The 15,096-nt window shown below is 48.3% G+C and overlaps 5 protein-coding genes across 5 annotated transcripts; 2 read left to right on the top strand and 3 right to left on the bottom strand.

Annotated features, from left to right (window-relative positions):
* Positions 1–464: 464 nt before the first annotated feature.
* ARB_04097 (uncharacterized protein) lies at positions 465–1,306 on the top strand (the record flags this gene model as incomplete). Its single annotated transcript, XM_003017174.1, has 2 exons — positions 465–599; positions 665–1,306. 2 exons carry the CDS (start codon positions 465–467, stop codon positions 1,304–1,306), a joined length of 777 nt encoding a protein of 258 aa, XP_003017220.1.
* Positions 1,307–1,518: 212 nt separating this feature from the next.
* Positions 1,519–2,405, bottom strand: ARB_04098 (uncharacterized protein; the record flags this gene model as incomplete). The annotated part of the gene is made up of 2 exons (XM_003017175.1): positions 1,519–2,227; positions 2,317–2,405. The coding sequence occupies 2 exons, from the start codon at positions 2,403–2,405 to the stop codon at positions 1,519–1,521; spliced, it is 798 nt and encodes a 265-aa protein (XP_003017221.1).
* Positions 2,406–2,769: 364 nt separating this feature from the next.
* Positions 2,770–3,928, bottom strand: ARB_04099 (uncharacterized protein; the record flags this gene model as incomplete). Its single annotated transcript, XM_003017176.1, has 3 exons — positions 2,770–3,330; positions 3,448–3,758; positions 3,835–3,928. The coding sequence occupies 3 exons, from the start codon at positions 3,926–3,928 to the stop codon at positions 2,770–2,772; spliced, it is 966 nt and encodes a 321-aa protein (XP_003017222.1).
* Positions 3,929–4,476: 548 nt separating this feature from the next.
* On the bottom strand, positions 4,477–8,437 carry ARB_04100 (uncharacterized protein; the record flags this gene model as incomplete). Its single annotated transcript, XM_003017177.1, has 4 exons — positions 4,477–4,718; positions 4,809–5,415; positions 5,474–6,474; positions 6,586–8,437. The coding sequence occupies 4 exons, from the start codon at positions 8,435–8,437 to the stop codon at positions 4,477–4,479; spliced, it is 3,702 nt and encodes a 1,233-aa protein (XP_003017223.1).
* Positions 8,438–13,011: 4,574 nt separating this feature from the next.
* On the top strand, positions 13,012–14,894 carry ARB_04101 (serine protease, putative; the record flags this gene model as incomplete). Its single annotated transcript, XM_003017178.1, has 2 exons — positions 13,012–14,522; positions 14,603–14,894. The coding sequence occupies 2 exons, from the start codon at positions 13,012–13,014 to the stop codon at positions 14,892–14,894; spliced, it is 1,803 nt and encodes a 600-aa protein (XP_003017224.1).
* Positions 14,895–15,096: the final 202 nt, after the last annotated feature.

Below are 15,096 nucleotides of genomic sequence, written 5' to 3' on the forward strand. Positions count from 1 at the left end.
GACCAGGCAGTCGTATCACCGTCGCATCAAAAACAAACTGGCAAAATAGAGCTCGACAATAAGCTGATATACTGCTGTCTTGCGTTCGATCTTCCTCTGCTCTCGTCGTCCTGCTTTACCTGCGTCTTCCTGCTGCTTCCTGCGGCTTGAACTTGCGAATGACGATGCAAATTCTTACATAAGCAGCCCAACTGTCCGAAGCTCTGGCGCTAACCCTAAAAGGGCTGAGAGCTACCGCGTCTCTTCTGCCTTGACGCAGCGGAAGAGAACGAAGGCCCATCATAAACACACCAGCAGGTCTTCCACAGGCAATACCTCCTTCTTCCCTCCGCAGCGGCTTGCTCGTCGATACTCGTCCTCTTACTGTCATTGCTACGCCACCGCAGCCATGTTTAGAAACAACTATGACAACGACTCCGTTACTTTGTGAGTTGGCACCGCCTGTAGTATCTAGAGACTGAGATATGGTTGCTAATAACCAGAATAGCTCGCCCCAAGGCCGGATATTTCAGGTTGAATATGCACAGGAGGCTGTCAAGCAAGGCTCGGTGGTAGTCGGCATAGTCAGCAAGACACACGCTGTCCTGGCCGCTCTCAAGGTGGGATAGCAGCCATCCACCCACTAGATTAGGCCGGTCATATCTAACAGTACAATGCCAAATAGCGAAATGCGGAGGAACTGTCGTCATACCAAAAGAAGGTCATCGCAGTTGATTCCCACATGGGAATTGCGATCGCTGGTCTCGCTTCTGACGCCCGTGTGCTATCGAACTTTATGAAACAACAATCCCTAGCTTCGAAGATGACATACGGCCGCCCTCTCCAAGTAGAACGTATCGTCAGCCGAATCGGAGACCGTGCCCAAACAAACACACAGGTTTATGGAAAGAGACCATATGGCGTCGGTTTACTGATTGCAGGCGTGGATGAAGCCGGGCCTCACCTCTTCGAATTCCAGCCCTCCGGCATGACGCAGGAGATGGTTGCCTGCGCAATTGGAGCTAGAAGCCAAATGGCTAGAACATACCTAGAGCGGAACTTGGATTCGTTTGCCGACTGTGGCCGTGAGGCTTTGATCAACCATGCGCTGAAGGCTCTGAAGGAGAGCTTGTCACAGGACCGAGAATTGACAATCGACAACACAACTGTGGGTGTTACTGGTGTCCCAAGTGCGGCCACCAACGGAAAGATTGATACCTTTAAGCTATACGATGGACCAGACGTGACGGCCTTCCTTGAGAGTGCAAATGAAGAGACGGCATCGGGCGAGACCAAGCCGTCAGAGGAAATGGAGGTGGATTCGTGATGATAATGATCCCATAGACATAGTTATGTTCAAGAACAGGAGATACTCCTCTGCTTTTTATTTGAAGCGCTTATTCATCTCACAATGAACCTCCGTGACAAATTCTCTCAATGCTGAAACGTTGCCTGCCAAACAATTCTAGTCTATCAATGAAATATTTAGTAGTTAACTCATCCAGATGGAACCATGCCAGATCCGAGATCATGTAACATTTAGTTATCCTTTCCGAATTCCACCTCCCAGGTTAGCCCGAAACGGCCCTGGCTTAGTTTGTAGTTCCTCAGCGCATCAAGAGCATGCTCTACATTCTTACATTCCACCAGTATCTCCTTGTTCACAGTGCTCACAAAACCCTGCTCGACGCTCTTGTCAACCCACGCAAGAACACCATCCCAGTAGTTATCGATGTTCAGGAGAACTATCCCCTTGTCGTGGATGCCCAGCTGATTCCATGTAGTCATCTCCATGGCCTCCTCGATCGTGCCGAATCCTCCGGGCAAAACCAGGAACCCGCTTCCCGGACCACCAGAGATAACTTCGCCGGCCATCATACGCTTGCGGGTATGCATGTCCGGTACGATGGTAGTCATACCATATTCCGGATTTACAAAGCTGCTCTTTCCTCCACACTCTGCAGTATTGACATTCGTAGATTCAGTCCTCTCTGGCAACTTGCCAGCACGCTTGTCGGTAGAAGCCAGTGGGGTCTGGTGGCCATTCTCAATCTTTACGAGAGCCGACGGGATAATGCCATGAACTGATTCGGGCCCTGAAAGTGAGACCAAGGTCCGAGCAACTTCTCCCATAAGACCAGCCGTGCCTCCTCCATAGACGAGTTTGACTCCTTCCCTGTGGAACAGCTGGGCGAGGGAGCGGGCTGCCTCGATGTGGGCGGGGGACTTCCCAGCAGCAGAACCGCAGCTATTACGTCAGTCAGCGGGGTTCCTACAGCTAAATACGTAGCGTGGGTGTAGGAACAGGAGAATATAGGGGGGGATATATATACATACAAGACACAGACGACAGGGCGTGGTTGGTTCGAAGCCGCAGACATCTTGACGGTGGCGTGGTTTTGATAGGAAAGTTGAGGGCCCAGCATGGTAGGGCTGCCTCACATAGTTAAAGTACTCCATAGACGGTTAGTAATATGCTTAGTTACGTCGAGGGCCACCACAAGGAGTCGATCAAAGAATCTCATTTCTGTCTATAATATGGTTTTAAGCGTGTCACTTATGACGGCGTTGCAACGGCATCGTATTCACCAGTATGCAGGCGGTTAACTATAACAGGGTGTTTGCTTTATCTCGGATTCTCAAGAGTCATTGCAAGAGAGGTAGGTCCCCAGTGGGCTGCAGGTGAGCGAGTATAAACCCAGAGCTAGGAAAGTAACTTTTGGCTCCGCTATTTTGGCTATTGAGAGCTGTAAGGATTCCTCTGCTAGAGGGGCGGAGCTTTAAAGTGCTTCACATCGTGCTGGTGATAGCCCTCTTTTTACCTTTCCCCATTGAAGGTTGATTGGAGTCAGTCACACCTCCAAGTGCAGGTGAGGCACTAGGTGTATCTGGTCCTCCCGGTTTTGGCACTGGAGTCCCCGATGGTGATCGCACAATGGACTTGGTCGCTCCGACACTGCCAGAAGGGTTCTCAGTACCGGGAACTGCCAATGTATTTGCGGCGTTCTTTGAGATGATGAAGGACCCTGGTTCACCGACCAAAGGCATCTCATCCATATACTCGTCACCGTAACGGGAGAGGAGATTGAGTGCATCTGCAAGAGTTCTCATATCCTGACTTGCCGCTGCGCCTAGCTTGGAAGGCGGCGACACTGCGCCAGGTGTTGTATTTTGGGTACCGGGTACAGGAGTGGCTTCTTTTCCAGCTTGTGCGGATTGAGTGGCAGTCGTTTGGCTTGCCTCTGTATGCTTCTGAATTGGGGGAGTGTACGTATGGCCGTGAGATGGCGTAAAAAGCAGCTGTTTCGATGCGACAGGGAGTACCTTGGTGAGAGACGTGACAGTAGATAGCTAAGCGTAACGTTAGTTAGTAAAATGGCCGGTTGTCGCTGGTGCGGGTGGGGGTATTACCATTCGGCGTCCGACCACACTCATCAATGACGGTGCCATATAAACAGAATCTCCTACAACAAAGTAGGTAGCCAGTATCTGGACCTCCTCCTGCATACCCGGCTGCCGGCGCCTATTTTGCTTCCTGATAACCCATATGTTCGATGGTTCTTGCGGAGCACTTCCAGCCGCTACAGCAGCAGCAGCTTCCTGTATAGGATCCTGAGCTACTACAAATTCCAGGCCTTGCATATTCTTTAACCTCCCTTCAAATGCTTCCCGAGTCTCGATGAATTGACGAAAATTCTCATTGTGCATCGCTTGCAATGTCAAAGTCGCATTATTCGAGGTAGAATCGAAGAAAGGCGATTCTGCAAAGTAGAACAAAACTACGATACCAGAAGCATGCTATTAGTTGTGATTCAATTTGACAGTAGAGCAAAGTAATAGCATGCGCGATCTCACTATTATTGGAGTGGAGGAAGCCGCCCATTAACTGGACGTGTTGGGGAGACCGCCATGTTATCTCCTCCAAAACAACATCGGTCGAGCTCTCCATGATGGCGACGTCGATGAGGACCAAGCCTCATTCATCATTTGCCGCCCCGCCAGAACAGAGACCAGAACAGAGAGCTAAAGACCCAGGCGGAGGAACACGGCTGCTTTGTCGATCGTAGGTTGGACCAGGAGGTTTTGAGTCTTGACTTAACCACGGCTTCTGTGTTTGCACTGTTTGCAACAGGCTAATAACTCCATGCTATGACGTCACGCTCTATCGAGATACAAATTGACATGCGCCAAAGAAAAGCCTAGAGGGAGCAAGCTTGCTTGCCAGGGGCACATAATAATAATGCAGTGAATTAAATTATTGGATAGAGGAAATTAAAGCCTGGCGAGTGGAGCCATAGCGAGTATTTCTCCTAGTTTAGTTACCCTAGACCTTCTTCCAAATTGCCTATTCCATTCCGTCCTGTTCGTCCATGTGGCCGTTAATAAAAAAATGTAGTGTCAGGGAATTGAAGAAAAGAAAAAAAAAGTAGAAACAAAATAAATAAAGGAATGTTGGGGGAGTGTAATAGACTGGCGTGGCCAGCACTGAGAAGTGATTTAAATAGGGGCATATCTCTGCAGCTTGTCGACTTCGTCAAGGCAAGTCATTGCAGCTATCCAAGGGAAGCTGAGGAGTTTGTCTTGGTGTGCATGCGTGCTTCTAACACCTGGCTTCTGTCCGGAGCTTTTTCCGTCTATGGCCACACAAAAACAGGCAATCGAGCGCTCGAGGGCTTCTGTTCCCCCTGATTCCGTGCCTCTGATAATAGAAATAGTGAACTCGACGAGTCGGTTGTATTCTATAACAAAATGTGATAAAATGTTAGGGTATATGACTCTTTTTCCTTCTTCTCATTGTTAATAACCTCATGGGGGTCCATTTCACTCACCATCCCGCATTTCTTTTGCATTATCCTTGTCTCTCCGACGTTGCTTATGCCCGTGGCCAAGAATAGTACCGACAAACAGTTCATATTCCGAGATAGAATTCTTCAAGGGCGTGGCTGAGTATTTACGCATTAATTCGCGAAGCTCATCCTCATAACTAATAATTCCCAGCGCGTCAGCCTGATAAATATCCATAAACATATCACGAGAGAACGAGATGAATGGTGGCTCATACATATCCTTGATATCATGAAATATCCCCGTGAGATGAGTCCAGAGAAAGCCATCCACCTCTGACAGCACATAGTTCCAGATCGAGCGAAGAACGTTTGTATTGGTATTGATATCAACAGCTCCTGCATCCCGTAGCTGACAAAGGAAGCTTCGCTCGTCGATAGAACGATAGAGTCGGCCTAGAACATTATTACTCTTGTAGTATCGAATTTTCCTATGGTCACTGTCGTCTTCGTCATCGTCGTCATCATCCTGCATGGTTGATTTTTTTTCACCGATAATACTTTCAATGCTATCTGCAACACGGAATCTGGGACTCGGGGCCATGAAATCTGGCCGGACTCGCGGGGCTCTGGGGATACTCAAGACATTGACCTGTAAATGTATGAGAATTACTGTTAATAATGGGAGAAGAGTCGGACAATAAACGTACCGCTATCCCGCTCTTTGAGTAATCTACCGCAACGGAATGTAAATGAGCGAGTTTCAAGCATGCTTGGTCCAAAGTGCCGAACTCCGACTGGTCCGCAATTGTTTGGTGTGTAGTTGCAATGCGGCCTAATTGGTCCTGCTGCATAAAAGTAACAAAGAAGTCAATGATATCTTCAGTTTCGACCTTCCTATCTAGCTCTTTGGCTTCAACTCGAGGATAGTCGGCAGGTGGAATAGTCTTTCGAGGAACTAGCCGGGTATCATAGATAATATTGTAGAGATCGCCATCAAGATCTCCACCGCTTAGCATACTTGGAAGATCACGATCACCGTGTTGACTGAAGGCAACACAATTATGTAGCTTGCGAAGAGGCGAGTTTGCTGGGACGTCTACTGCATTGACAACCTGGATATCCCCTGGATGTAGAGCTGGTGACCGTGTGATAACAACATTATCACGAACGAGAATCTCACGTCGACCGTTTTCCCCTAGATAAACGCAATAAATTTCGTTTTCCTTTAAATAGCCAGTTTCATCCATAATTCCGTAGAGTGTGACGGCATTGGGAACGCGGATTCTTGCACGATATTTTAGGTCACGAAGCCTTAACAATGTAGTGAGCTCCATTACTCGCTTCAGGAAAGGGTCCTGGGTATACCGTATTCCCAATCCCTTGAGAACTAAGAACAACCACGGTAGCCGAAGGGATCTGGGTACGGGTGAGTCCTCGAGGAATTTGGCAGCTCGTTCTGTGGAACTGAAGGTCGAATAAAGAAAGTTTATCTCGTCCCGTTGTAATTGGTGGAAAGCTTCAAATGGAACCCCTAAGTCTTCCAGAATTTTTATAATCTGGTTGTTCAAGTAAAATGGTAATGCTCTGATTCCGGCCCCACAGATCTCAATGTTGTATAGATCATCCGTGGGAAACTTGACCATTGACTCTCGAAGCATCAAGAATTCGCCTTTTCTCCTGGTATCCAGAGAAACCATCCCTTTGGCTCCTTGAATATATATAAAAGTTAGCACACATTACACTAAATTGCCAAGAGAGACATATATGCCGTATGTAAGAGGAATTTGGTTTCGTGGGGTGTGTAAGATAGTTGACTAACCAGCAATTCGGATCTGGAAAACTGTCGGTTTCACCCTCTCCCGGAGCGCATATTCATTCCAGATCCTGTGCATTAGATCGCAAGATATAACTCCGACCCCATCACTGAAGATACGGTCATTTCTTTTAACGTCTGGTGCTCTCATCCAGACTACCTCCTTAGAGACAGATATGGAGGTAAGAGTATCAGAGAATGCTTGGCCAATCCTAGCTGCTTGCTTGGAAGGAGATCGTATATGGTCAAAGTAGCCGATATTGCCGATGATTGTCCTAGCATTGAGATAGTCACCGTTTGCTGTAGTGAAAGGGGCAGCAAACCAGCAGGTTTGGGCCCGCAGGGAAGAGTGAGAAAACCCAAGAAATTCGAACTCACGGCCTGCAATTTCAATACCTCGCTTCATAACTCCAGCAAATCTTTGATGAAAAATTTGTTCCAGGTTTGCACTTGGATCGAAGAATACAGGGTCGCCTGTCTCATCAAGAAACTCGACACGAATGAAGTAGTCAATGTTGTCTAAATATTTGCGTAAAATTCGGTTCTTCGTTTCTGCGTATGGTCCGGAAAGGTAGATTCCGGCAGGAGTAACCGTTGCCCGATGCACCAAAACATTTTTCTCGTGCATAAGACTGATGTCCCATTCAGTTCTTGCTTTTAAGATGGTATCTAGACTATCCTCCAAGGTCTCGGTAAGTGCTTCAATACCAGCATCAGAGGCCAATACACCAGGTGACGGGTAAACTGAATTTCCGTCTATCCGCATAAGTGCCTGAGCAACAATGTCAGGGGAATGCTGTTGATGTAGCCGGTGGACGGCTGGGAGAAGTAGCGAGGCTTGGTCCAGCGAAAGCTCTCCATTCCATACGAGTTTCAGCAGCTGGAATTTGACACGGTAGTCAAATGGCATACGCACCAGATAGGCTCCAAATTCCCTGTCTAGAAGTTTGTAGGGCCGTCGAGGATAAACGCACATATCATTCCATGTGCTCATCTTGGGAACGTTTCGGTCATGGGCTAAGTTGCGCACCACACCAGTATCTCGAGGGTCCTGGAGGGCGAACCTATATGTAAAACATCTCGCGGAAATCTTTTCATGGCCGGACGTTATATACCCGACTCTCCTCTTTGGTGGTGGAGGCCGCCCTTTTGTTTGGAGCAATGCTGCCATTTGCACTTTCATTTGCTCTATTGGATCAGAGATATAGAACCTTGGGGCGACCTCTGTGGTGATCGTAACAGATGGCTTCGCATAAGCCCCCACGTAAATATCGTCAGCTACATTCCAGTAGGGTATTTCCAAGCTGGTTTTTACCATGGACCGAATATCTGTAAAGAGAGCTTCGAATGCAGTCTTCCCAATGTGGATGACTCCTGGGCATGGAAATCGAAAGTATTCAACGAAGACTGGCTGATTTGCACGGTAGTCCCACGACCCACAGGACATCATAGTGACCTTAAAATGCCTGACTCGGTCAATCTTCCCTGCAATCGATCTTGGAGCGGGAGCAAAGCGCGCGTTCAGTCGCTCCTCTTCCTCCTCACAAAGCGATTGTAGAAGTTGTTTATGGGGTATGTTGGTGCTCTTGCTCACATAAACAGGCATCCCATATAGCTTTAGAGTAGCCGGGGGGCGAGATGGCCTGCCAGGCCCTCGGACGGGTTTCATGCGTGATTCATATGTGTCGAGGAAGCGCTGACCTTTCCTAACATCAGTAACAGTGATTCTACCATTTTTCCGGCCCACCTTTTGGAAGTCGAAGACATGAATTTGGAAATGCTCTAAGATGGGTTTGAGCTCCTTTATCAGGTGTTTCTCTTGAACCTGCTCTGGGAGGTTGCGACAGAAGATCTCCATCTCTACAACACATAGATGGAGCAGCACGCTGGTGTGGCCGCCCTAAACAAGATAGTTCCCTTAGTGGTATTAAAGGACAGAGGGCAATAAGATAGGACGCGTGCCTATAGACACAGAAATATTGCCTGAATAATAGGCGAAGTCGCAGGTAGAATCAAAGGAGTGTTCAAACCCTCGCTTGTAGGGGCAGGGGCAGCGCCGCTCTGGACTGATCCGGGCCTGCAACAAGAAGGCCACCAGGGCGTAGAGAGGGTCTTCCTCGCTCTTCTACGCCTGCTAAAGAATGTATTATTATGGGATAGTTGTCCAAACTAGCACTCTTTCTCTGGATAGCTGTTCTGGAGAGCTAGATGCCAGCATTCATGTTGACATGGCCAGGAATATTGCGGCTCTTAAGATAGCAAAGACAAGTAACTATGAGATGAAAAACACAGGCTGCAAGAAGAAAAGAGTGTAAGAGAGGGAGAAAGACGAGCCAGTGAGGCAGGGAAAAGTGAGCAGAAACGAGTGAATGCTGTTGTTGTTTTTCTTTTTGCTCTCTTTCCTCCCCTTTGTCCTGCAGGCAGAAGAGTTGACGTCGCGAGGCCAAATTTGATGGTCGTTTCCAGGGCGGCCTCGGCTGGAAGGTTCCGCGGCTCCACCAAAACTCAATGCCCAACGCCGCAGGCACCGATGAAACGGCTCACAGTCGAAAGCCGTCGAGCAGCGAGCTAGGTAGATGTTACGGGCGAAGGATATAAAAAGAGGGCCCTATGCAGGTAGATGCTTTGTCTTAGCTCGGGCTATCATGATGATGTTTGCAATAATTCTTATCAGCGCCAGAATCGCCTATACCTAGTTACTCCTCCAAGCCGCATCAAATAACTACATGTTCGCGTCCCCCTTGCGTCCCCCAACAACTATCTTGACCATTCAAGTAACTAGCATTTTGTCCCCTGAGCGTGCTTGTGGAAGCGTTTGCAGATGTTGCCTGATCCTCCTTCAGCTGGGCTTGGCCGCCCGGTGCGTTGCATGTCCGCAACCGCAGACAGAATGTCGACGAGGAACAATTTCGGGTACTTGCTGGATGCAGATTTGTAGAAGTAGCCATTGATGGCGTAGGATGCATATAAGTCGACCAGCAGAGTCTTGAAGCCGGAACACCCCCCCGATTCCCCATAAGTAAACCGGACTGTCTCCGCGTCGGGCAGGATGATACTGCCGTTACATTTCCCACCTGCTCTCTCTATGACTTCGTCGATAACGGCGTTTTGGAAATCGTTGTCTCCAAATTTCTTTCCGATGATGTAGGCTTTGGCCAAGGTTATCGATTCTTTTCTCGTCTGCTGCTCAGAATCGGCACAGGGGATGACGCGTCGGTATATCCAGTTGATATAGCACTGCAGAGCCTCGGTGTACTCGCCTGGTATTCTCAACGTGTACACATTCCCTCTGGCCTCCTTCTGTCTCCTCAACGAGTGCAGTAAGGTTGAGGACTCCTTTATCAAACTCTCATGGATATGAAATGAACTCTCTCCGGCACGGATACTGATTATTTCTCCGCCAAACCTATACGAGTGCGTCAGCAGTGTTTCCTTGACGCGTTATTCGAACCAATAATAGGACGATAGTAGTACTCAGCCATTTGACTTCTTGATCACTCGGATAAGCCTGGTCCAACATATGCTGCTTGAGACAGTATGTTTTTTTTTTTTTTTTAGTCAGGACTGTGGGTGTCTTGGTGATAAAAGGAAGCTACTGTTAAGTGGCTGAAGAATACTAACTAGTTAGTGCTAAAGGGGGAGGTTGATAAAAGTACAATAAACAAAATGGAAAAAATCCACTTGGGTGTATAACATGAATAAAATAAGAGATAAATAAGCTGAAGTATTTGGTATCTGGTATTTGTCTTTAGCAATAAAGGGAAAAGACATGGTGCTATGTCTAGATAGAGGGATCCTATCTCATAGTCATTAGCCTCTTTTATTCTAAATGCCAAATAGGTTGAGATAATGGAATGGTATGGACAAAACCCATCGCTCTATTAATTACGGCCAGTTTTCAGTGAATCATAATAGAAACTGCTCCTCCAGGGATGGATGATGGACTGGAAGGCTTCTTTATCATATCAAAAAAAAAAAAAAAAAAAAAAAAAAATGTTGTATTTTCGGGTATACGCACGTTCAAGGCGAGCGCTCAATGAGCAGGCTCAGACTTTACCTACTCTGAACAGTGGGTCAGTGGCACTTAAGGGGTATTGATGGTACGTCAATCCATGGGATTGCAGATATAAAGTAATATAGCATGATATATATGTTCTAGACGAAGCTAGCCGGTGAGTCGGTTATCATATCACTGAATATATCTTCCAGGAATGTGGATTCTGAAAAAGCGACAACGAGCTGCCTCCACATCTAGCTCAAGACTTTGAATTGCGTGATGCTTGAAATGAGCCTGAGATATACGGTGAGCCATAAAATAATAAAAAGCTAGCTATACTTGGAGAATAATGCAGGTAAGTAGAATCACCATTGCATTCTTCAACTCCAAACCTCCGCTGCTCCGCAGGCTCCCGCCTCGATGGTTAACTGACATCCGCGCCACTCGGTAATCTGAAGGGTTTCCTCGGAAGGGGTGCAAGAGTATTATTGTTGTCGCCCTCGCCAACAAACCTTGATTCAGGCCGTTTCTTCCGTTGTGACCTGCAGGCGGGACTAACTGGAAGCTACTTAGTTAATACCTTCATTTGGCCAGGGTAACAGGGTAACTAAAAGTTGAGAAAGCCCTCGAGATCCCGGCGGCTCCACGGACGCAACTGGAACAATCGGGACAAAGCGTTAGCTAATGGTAAGACCACTTGAAGGCAAGTCAGCCAGGATCGCTCATCCGGAAGATAAGCAGGAGGCCATCTTCAGCATAAGGACTCATATCAGATAATGCGCAACATCACGAAATGCACGTTTAAGGGCAAGGAATATTCTCCGCACTGGCAGTGTCAATCACGATATCCCCAGTTGTTCTCGGCCATATTTGCCCCAGCGGGGTTTCTCTGATCCCGGTCCTTATCAGGAGCAAATTAAACTAACGAGCTGCTGCTCTCTTGCAAGGTGGAAAGACTTTCTCCGCATCCCGTACTCCGTACCCTGGACTGCGTATGCGGGAGCGAAATTATGGACGCCAAGGTAGATGTAGGCGAAGGAACTCCGGAGAAATGAGTTTTGCCCTTGCCGGCCTCCAAAGCAAGCAGAGGCAAAGCAGAACACCGGTGGAGAGATACAAAAAAAAAAAAAAAAGCCATCGAAAGAAAAGCCCGTCGGGCATGAAATAATAACACGACGAGCTTGACGTGCGTCTTCCCTCGGCTACCAAGTTTGGCGAGTTAGTCAGTTAAGCGTTTCACGTGCCAGGCACAGATGGAGGTTATTTCGACCTCCGACATCAAAAATGCGAGCCAACAACAACAACCACTTTGATCGACCGTGACCGCGAACCCGACTGTGATCACATCTTCGCTCTCGTTTGCCAGCTGCGTCGGGCTGTGTGCATCTTACGGTTGAGACATTGAGGGGAGCGAAGGGTGGAGAAACACGAGCTTGTATATTGCTTGTTAGGACCAAGCTCTTATTGGCGGCCGGAAACAATGCTTGACCAATCTCGCGAGCTTACGAGAGCAATGCAACTGTGACAGGGAGGGCCTTGGTCCGTATAACTGTACTTATCTTCCATCCCGGACCCTCTTTGCTCCTCGACGGTCCCATGCACACGCATCGCCCACCTGCGGAGCGCGGCACAGAACCTTTCAGGGCCTTCAAGATGCATGTCACAAACGGAGAAAAGGGCGCTATTTTGTTTCTTTCTCGGGTCGCGGAAGGCTGCAGATAGTTATGTAGCTGCTTTGTGTTGCCTGATGATCGATCTGCCAAAAAAAGGGGGGGAATGGTGCACGGATTGCCAAACTAGCGGTTTTCAGCCAGGCTGTTCCAATGACCCTCATTCCCCAAGATTTGCCATGGTGCCGATCATCCCTCCAGCTCTGGGGATTTGCCTGTCCTCCCCTGGCGATGGGATACGCTGATTCCATTGATTGGTCTGGCACTGGGCACTTCTCAAGGAAAGGATGGGACTGCCTAATCCTTGCCCGAAGGACAGAGTTCCTTTAAAGGGGACAGGAGACCCTCTTTTTGTGCTATTATTTAGTTGACAGTTTTTTTTTGATCCCGTCAAGGGGTGGTCTCTCCGACGTCAACTCCCTTGCTAACTTACTTAACGAGAAAGTAATATTACGCTTCTGCTCGAGTCCGAGGACCCGCAACAAGCCCGGGGAAATAATATCAGTACATGCATTGCAAGGATTCTGACTTCATGCACATCGTGTTACTTCCTGGGCCTTACGAAAGAACAGCATTCTAGAACAGAAGCTCTTCTCCAACCGAACTCGCCTTCTCGTAAGCCAGCGGGCAGCTGCGGGAAATTGCTGCTCAGCTGGTGCATATATAACACCCTCCTGTCCCTTCCGCAATTCCCTTTGAAAGAGTGACAGCCACAGCCGGAGAAGTCATAGTCAACAGGACTGCCTTCAATTGCCCTCCCCAACCATGGTTTCCTTCACCCTTCGGGCCATTGGCGCCTGTCTCATCGGCCTGCCAGCCTTGATCACTGCTGCTCCCACCTCTCATGTCTCTAATGATTTCCATGTGGTCGAACAGCTCAATGGAGTTCCTCAGGGATGGGTTCAGGAAGGCTCCCCAGCTCCATCGACGCAGATGAAATTCAAGCTTGCACTCGTGCAGGGTAAGACCGCTGAATTCGAGCAGCGGGTTATGGATATCTCTAACCCCAAACATGCTGATTATGGCAAATTCATGAGCCGCGAGGAGCTTGATGCCTTCCTACAGCCTTCTTCCCAAGTGAAGGATTCCGTCTTTAACTGGCTCGCTTCCGAGGGTATCTCTAAGCGTTCTGTCAAGGCCAACACGGACTGGCTCACCTTCACCACCAGCATCGCTACAGCCGAGAAGCTGTTCAATACCCGCTTCTACACATTCAAGAACACCGCCGACGGCAGCCAGATTATCCGTACTCTAAAGTATTCAGTTGCTGCATCCGCTGCTCCATATGTTCAAATGGTCCAGCCAACCACCAAATTCAGTGCCCCTCGCCCTGAGTTGAGCAGCGTCTTCACTTCTGACCTTGAAATAACCTCTTCTGCGAATGTTGACTGCAATGTCACTATCACCCCCGACTGCATTCGAGAACTTTACAAGATGGGCAACACTTTTGCTAAGAAGGACCCCCGCAACAGACTTGGAATCTCCGGATACCTTGAGCAATATGCTCGACTTGACGATTTCAGCACCTTCATTGACATGTTCGTTCCCTCTTTGAAGGGAACTACGTTCGACTTCAAGTCCATTGAAGGTGCAAAGAATGAACAAAACTCTAGCCTCGACAGTGTTGAAGCCAGTCTCGATGTTGACTATGCCATTGGCTTGTCCGGAGCTCTCTCCACCTACTACGGTACCGCAGGACGAGGAAAGCTCATTCCAGATCTCGACCAGCCCAACATCACTGAGAACAACAATGAGCCTTACATTGAGCAACTGTTCTATCTTCTTGACCTCCCTGATTCTGAACTCCCAGCCGTTTTGTCCACTTCTTATGGCGAGAATGAGCAAAGTGTTCCCCCGACTTACTCCTCCGTTGTCTGCAGCCTGTTTGGCCGTCTCGGTGCCCGAGGTGTTTCCGTCATCTTCAGCAGTGGTGATACCGGCGTTGGCAGTGCATGCCAGAGCAACGATGGAAAGAACACCACTAAGTTCAACCCAATCTTCCCAGCTGCCTGCCCCTTCGTCACTTCTGTTGGAGGCACCCGCCAGATTAACCCCGAAGTTGCCATCCACTTCTCATCCGGTGGTTTCTCTGAGCGTTTTGCTCGCCCATGGTACCAAGAGCTCGATGTTAGGCATTACCTTGGACATGAACTTGAAAAAGGAAAGTGGGACGGCATGTACAACCCTTATGGACGTGGTTTCCCTGATGTCGCTGCCCAGTCCTATAAGTTCGCCACCCGTGACCATGGAAAGACTATTGGTGTCTCAGGAACTAGGTTAGTCTTGCCCCATGCCGAGAACTCAGTTACTTTAGGTACTTTTTGGAATGACCCTTGTGGCTAACCTTAACTTTCAGTGCTTCTGCCCCCCTCTTCGCTGGTGTAGTCTCGATTCTCAACTCCATCCGTCTCGCTCACAATAAACCAAGAATGGGATTCTTGAACCCATGGCTCTACACCATCGGTCGAAGCGGGTTTACCGACATCGTTCACGGTGGCTCCGATGGCTGTACCGGAACTGATATGTACAGCCACCTCCCTACCCCATATGTCCCCGGTGCCAGCTGGAATGCCACCAAGGGATGGGACCCAGTTACCGGACTGGGAACTCCAAACTTCGAGAAACTCTCCAAATTGGTTCTCATTTAAGGTCGGTTGCAATGGGGACAAAGCTACCACGTATATGCCATATCGCTTGAGACATAGACATTCGGTATATACGCGAAACATAGACAAACCCATATAGACATCTTCTATGAAACAAGCATATTCTTATGATCAAAGGAATATATATCCTTTCCTATAATCTACCATTAGCTTATTTAATAATAATAATAATTTACAAGAGGTT

The sequence above is a fragment of the Trichophyton benhamiae genome, assembly GCF_000151125.1.
Source record: "Trichophyton benhamiae CBS 112371 chromosome Unknown contig01293.0, whole genome shotgun sequence".
Taxonomy (NCBI): Eukaryota; Fungi; Ascomycota; class Eurotiomycetes; order Onygenales; family Arthrodermataceae; genus Trichophyton; species Trichophyton benhamiae.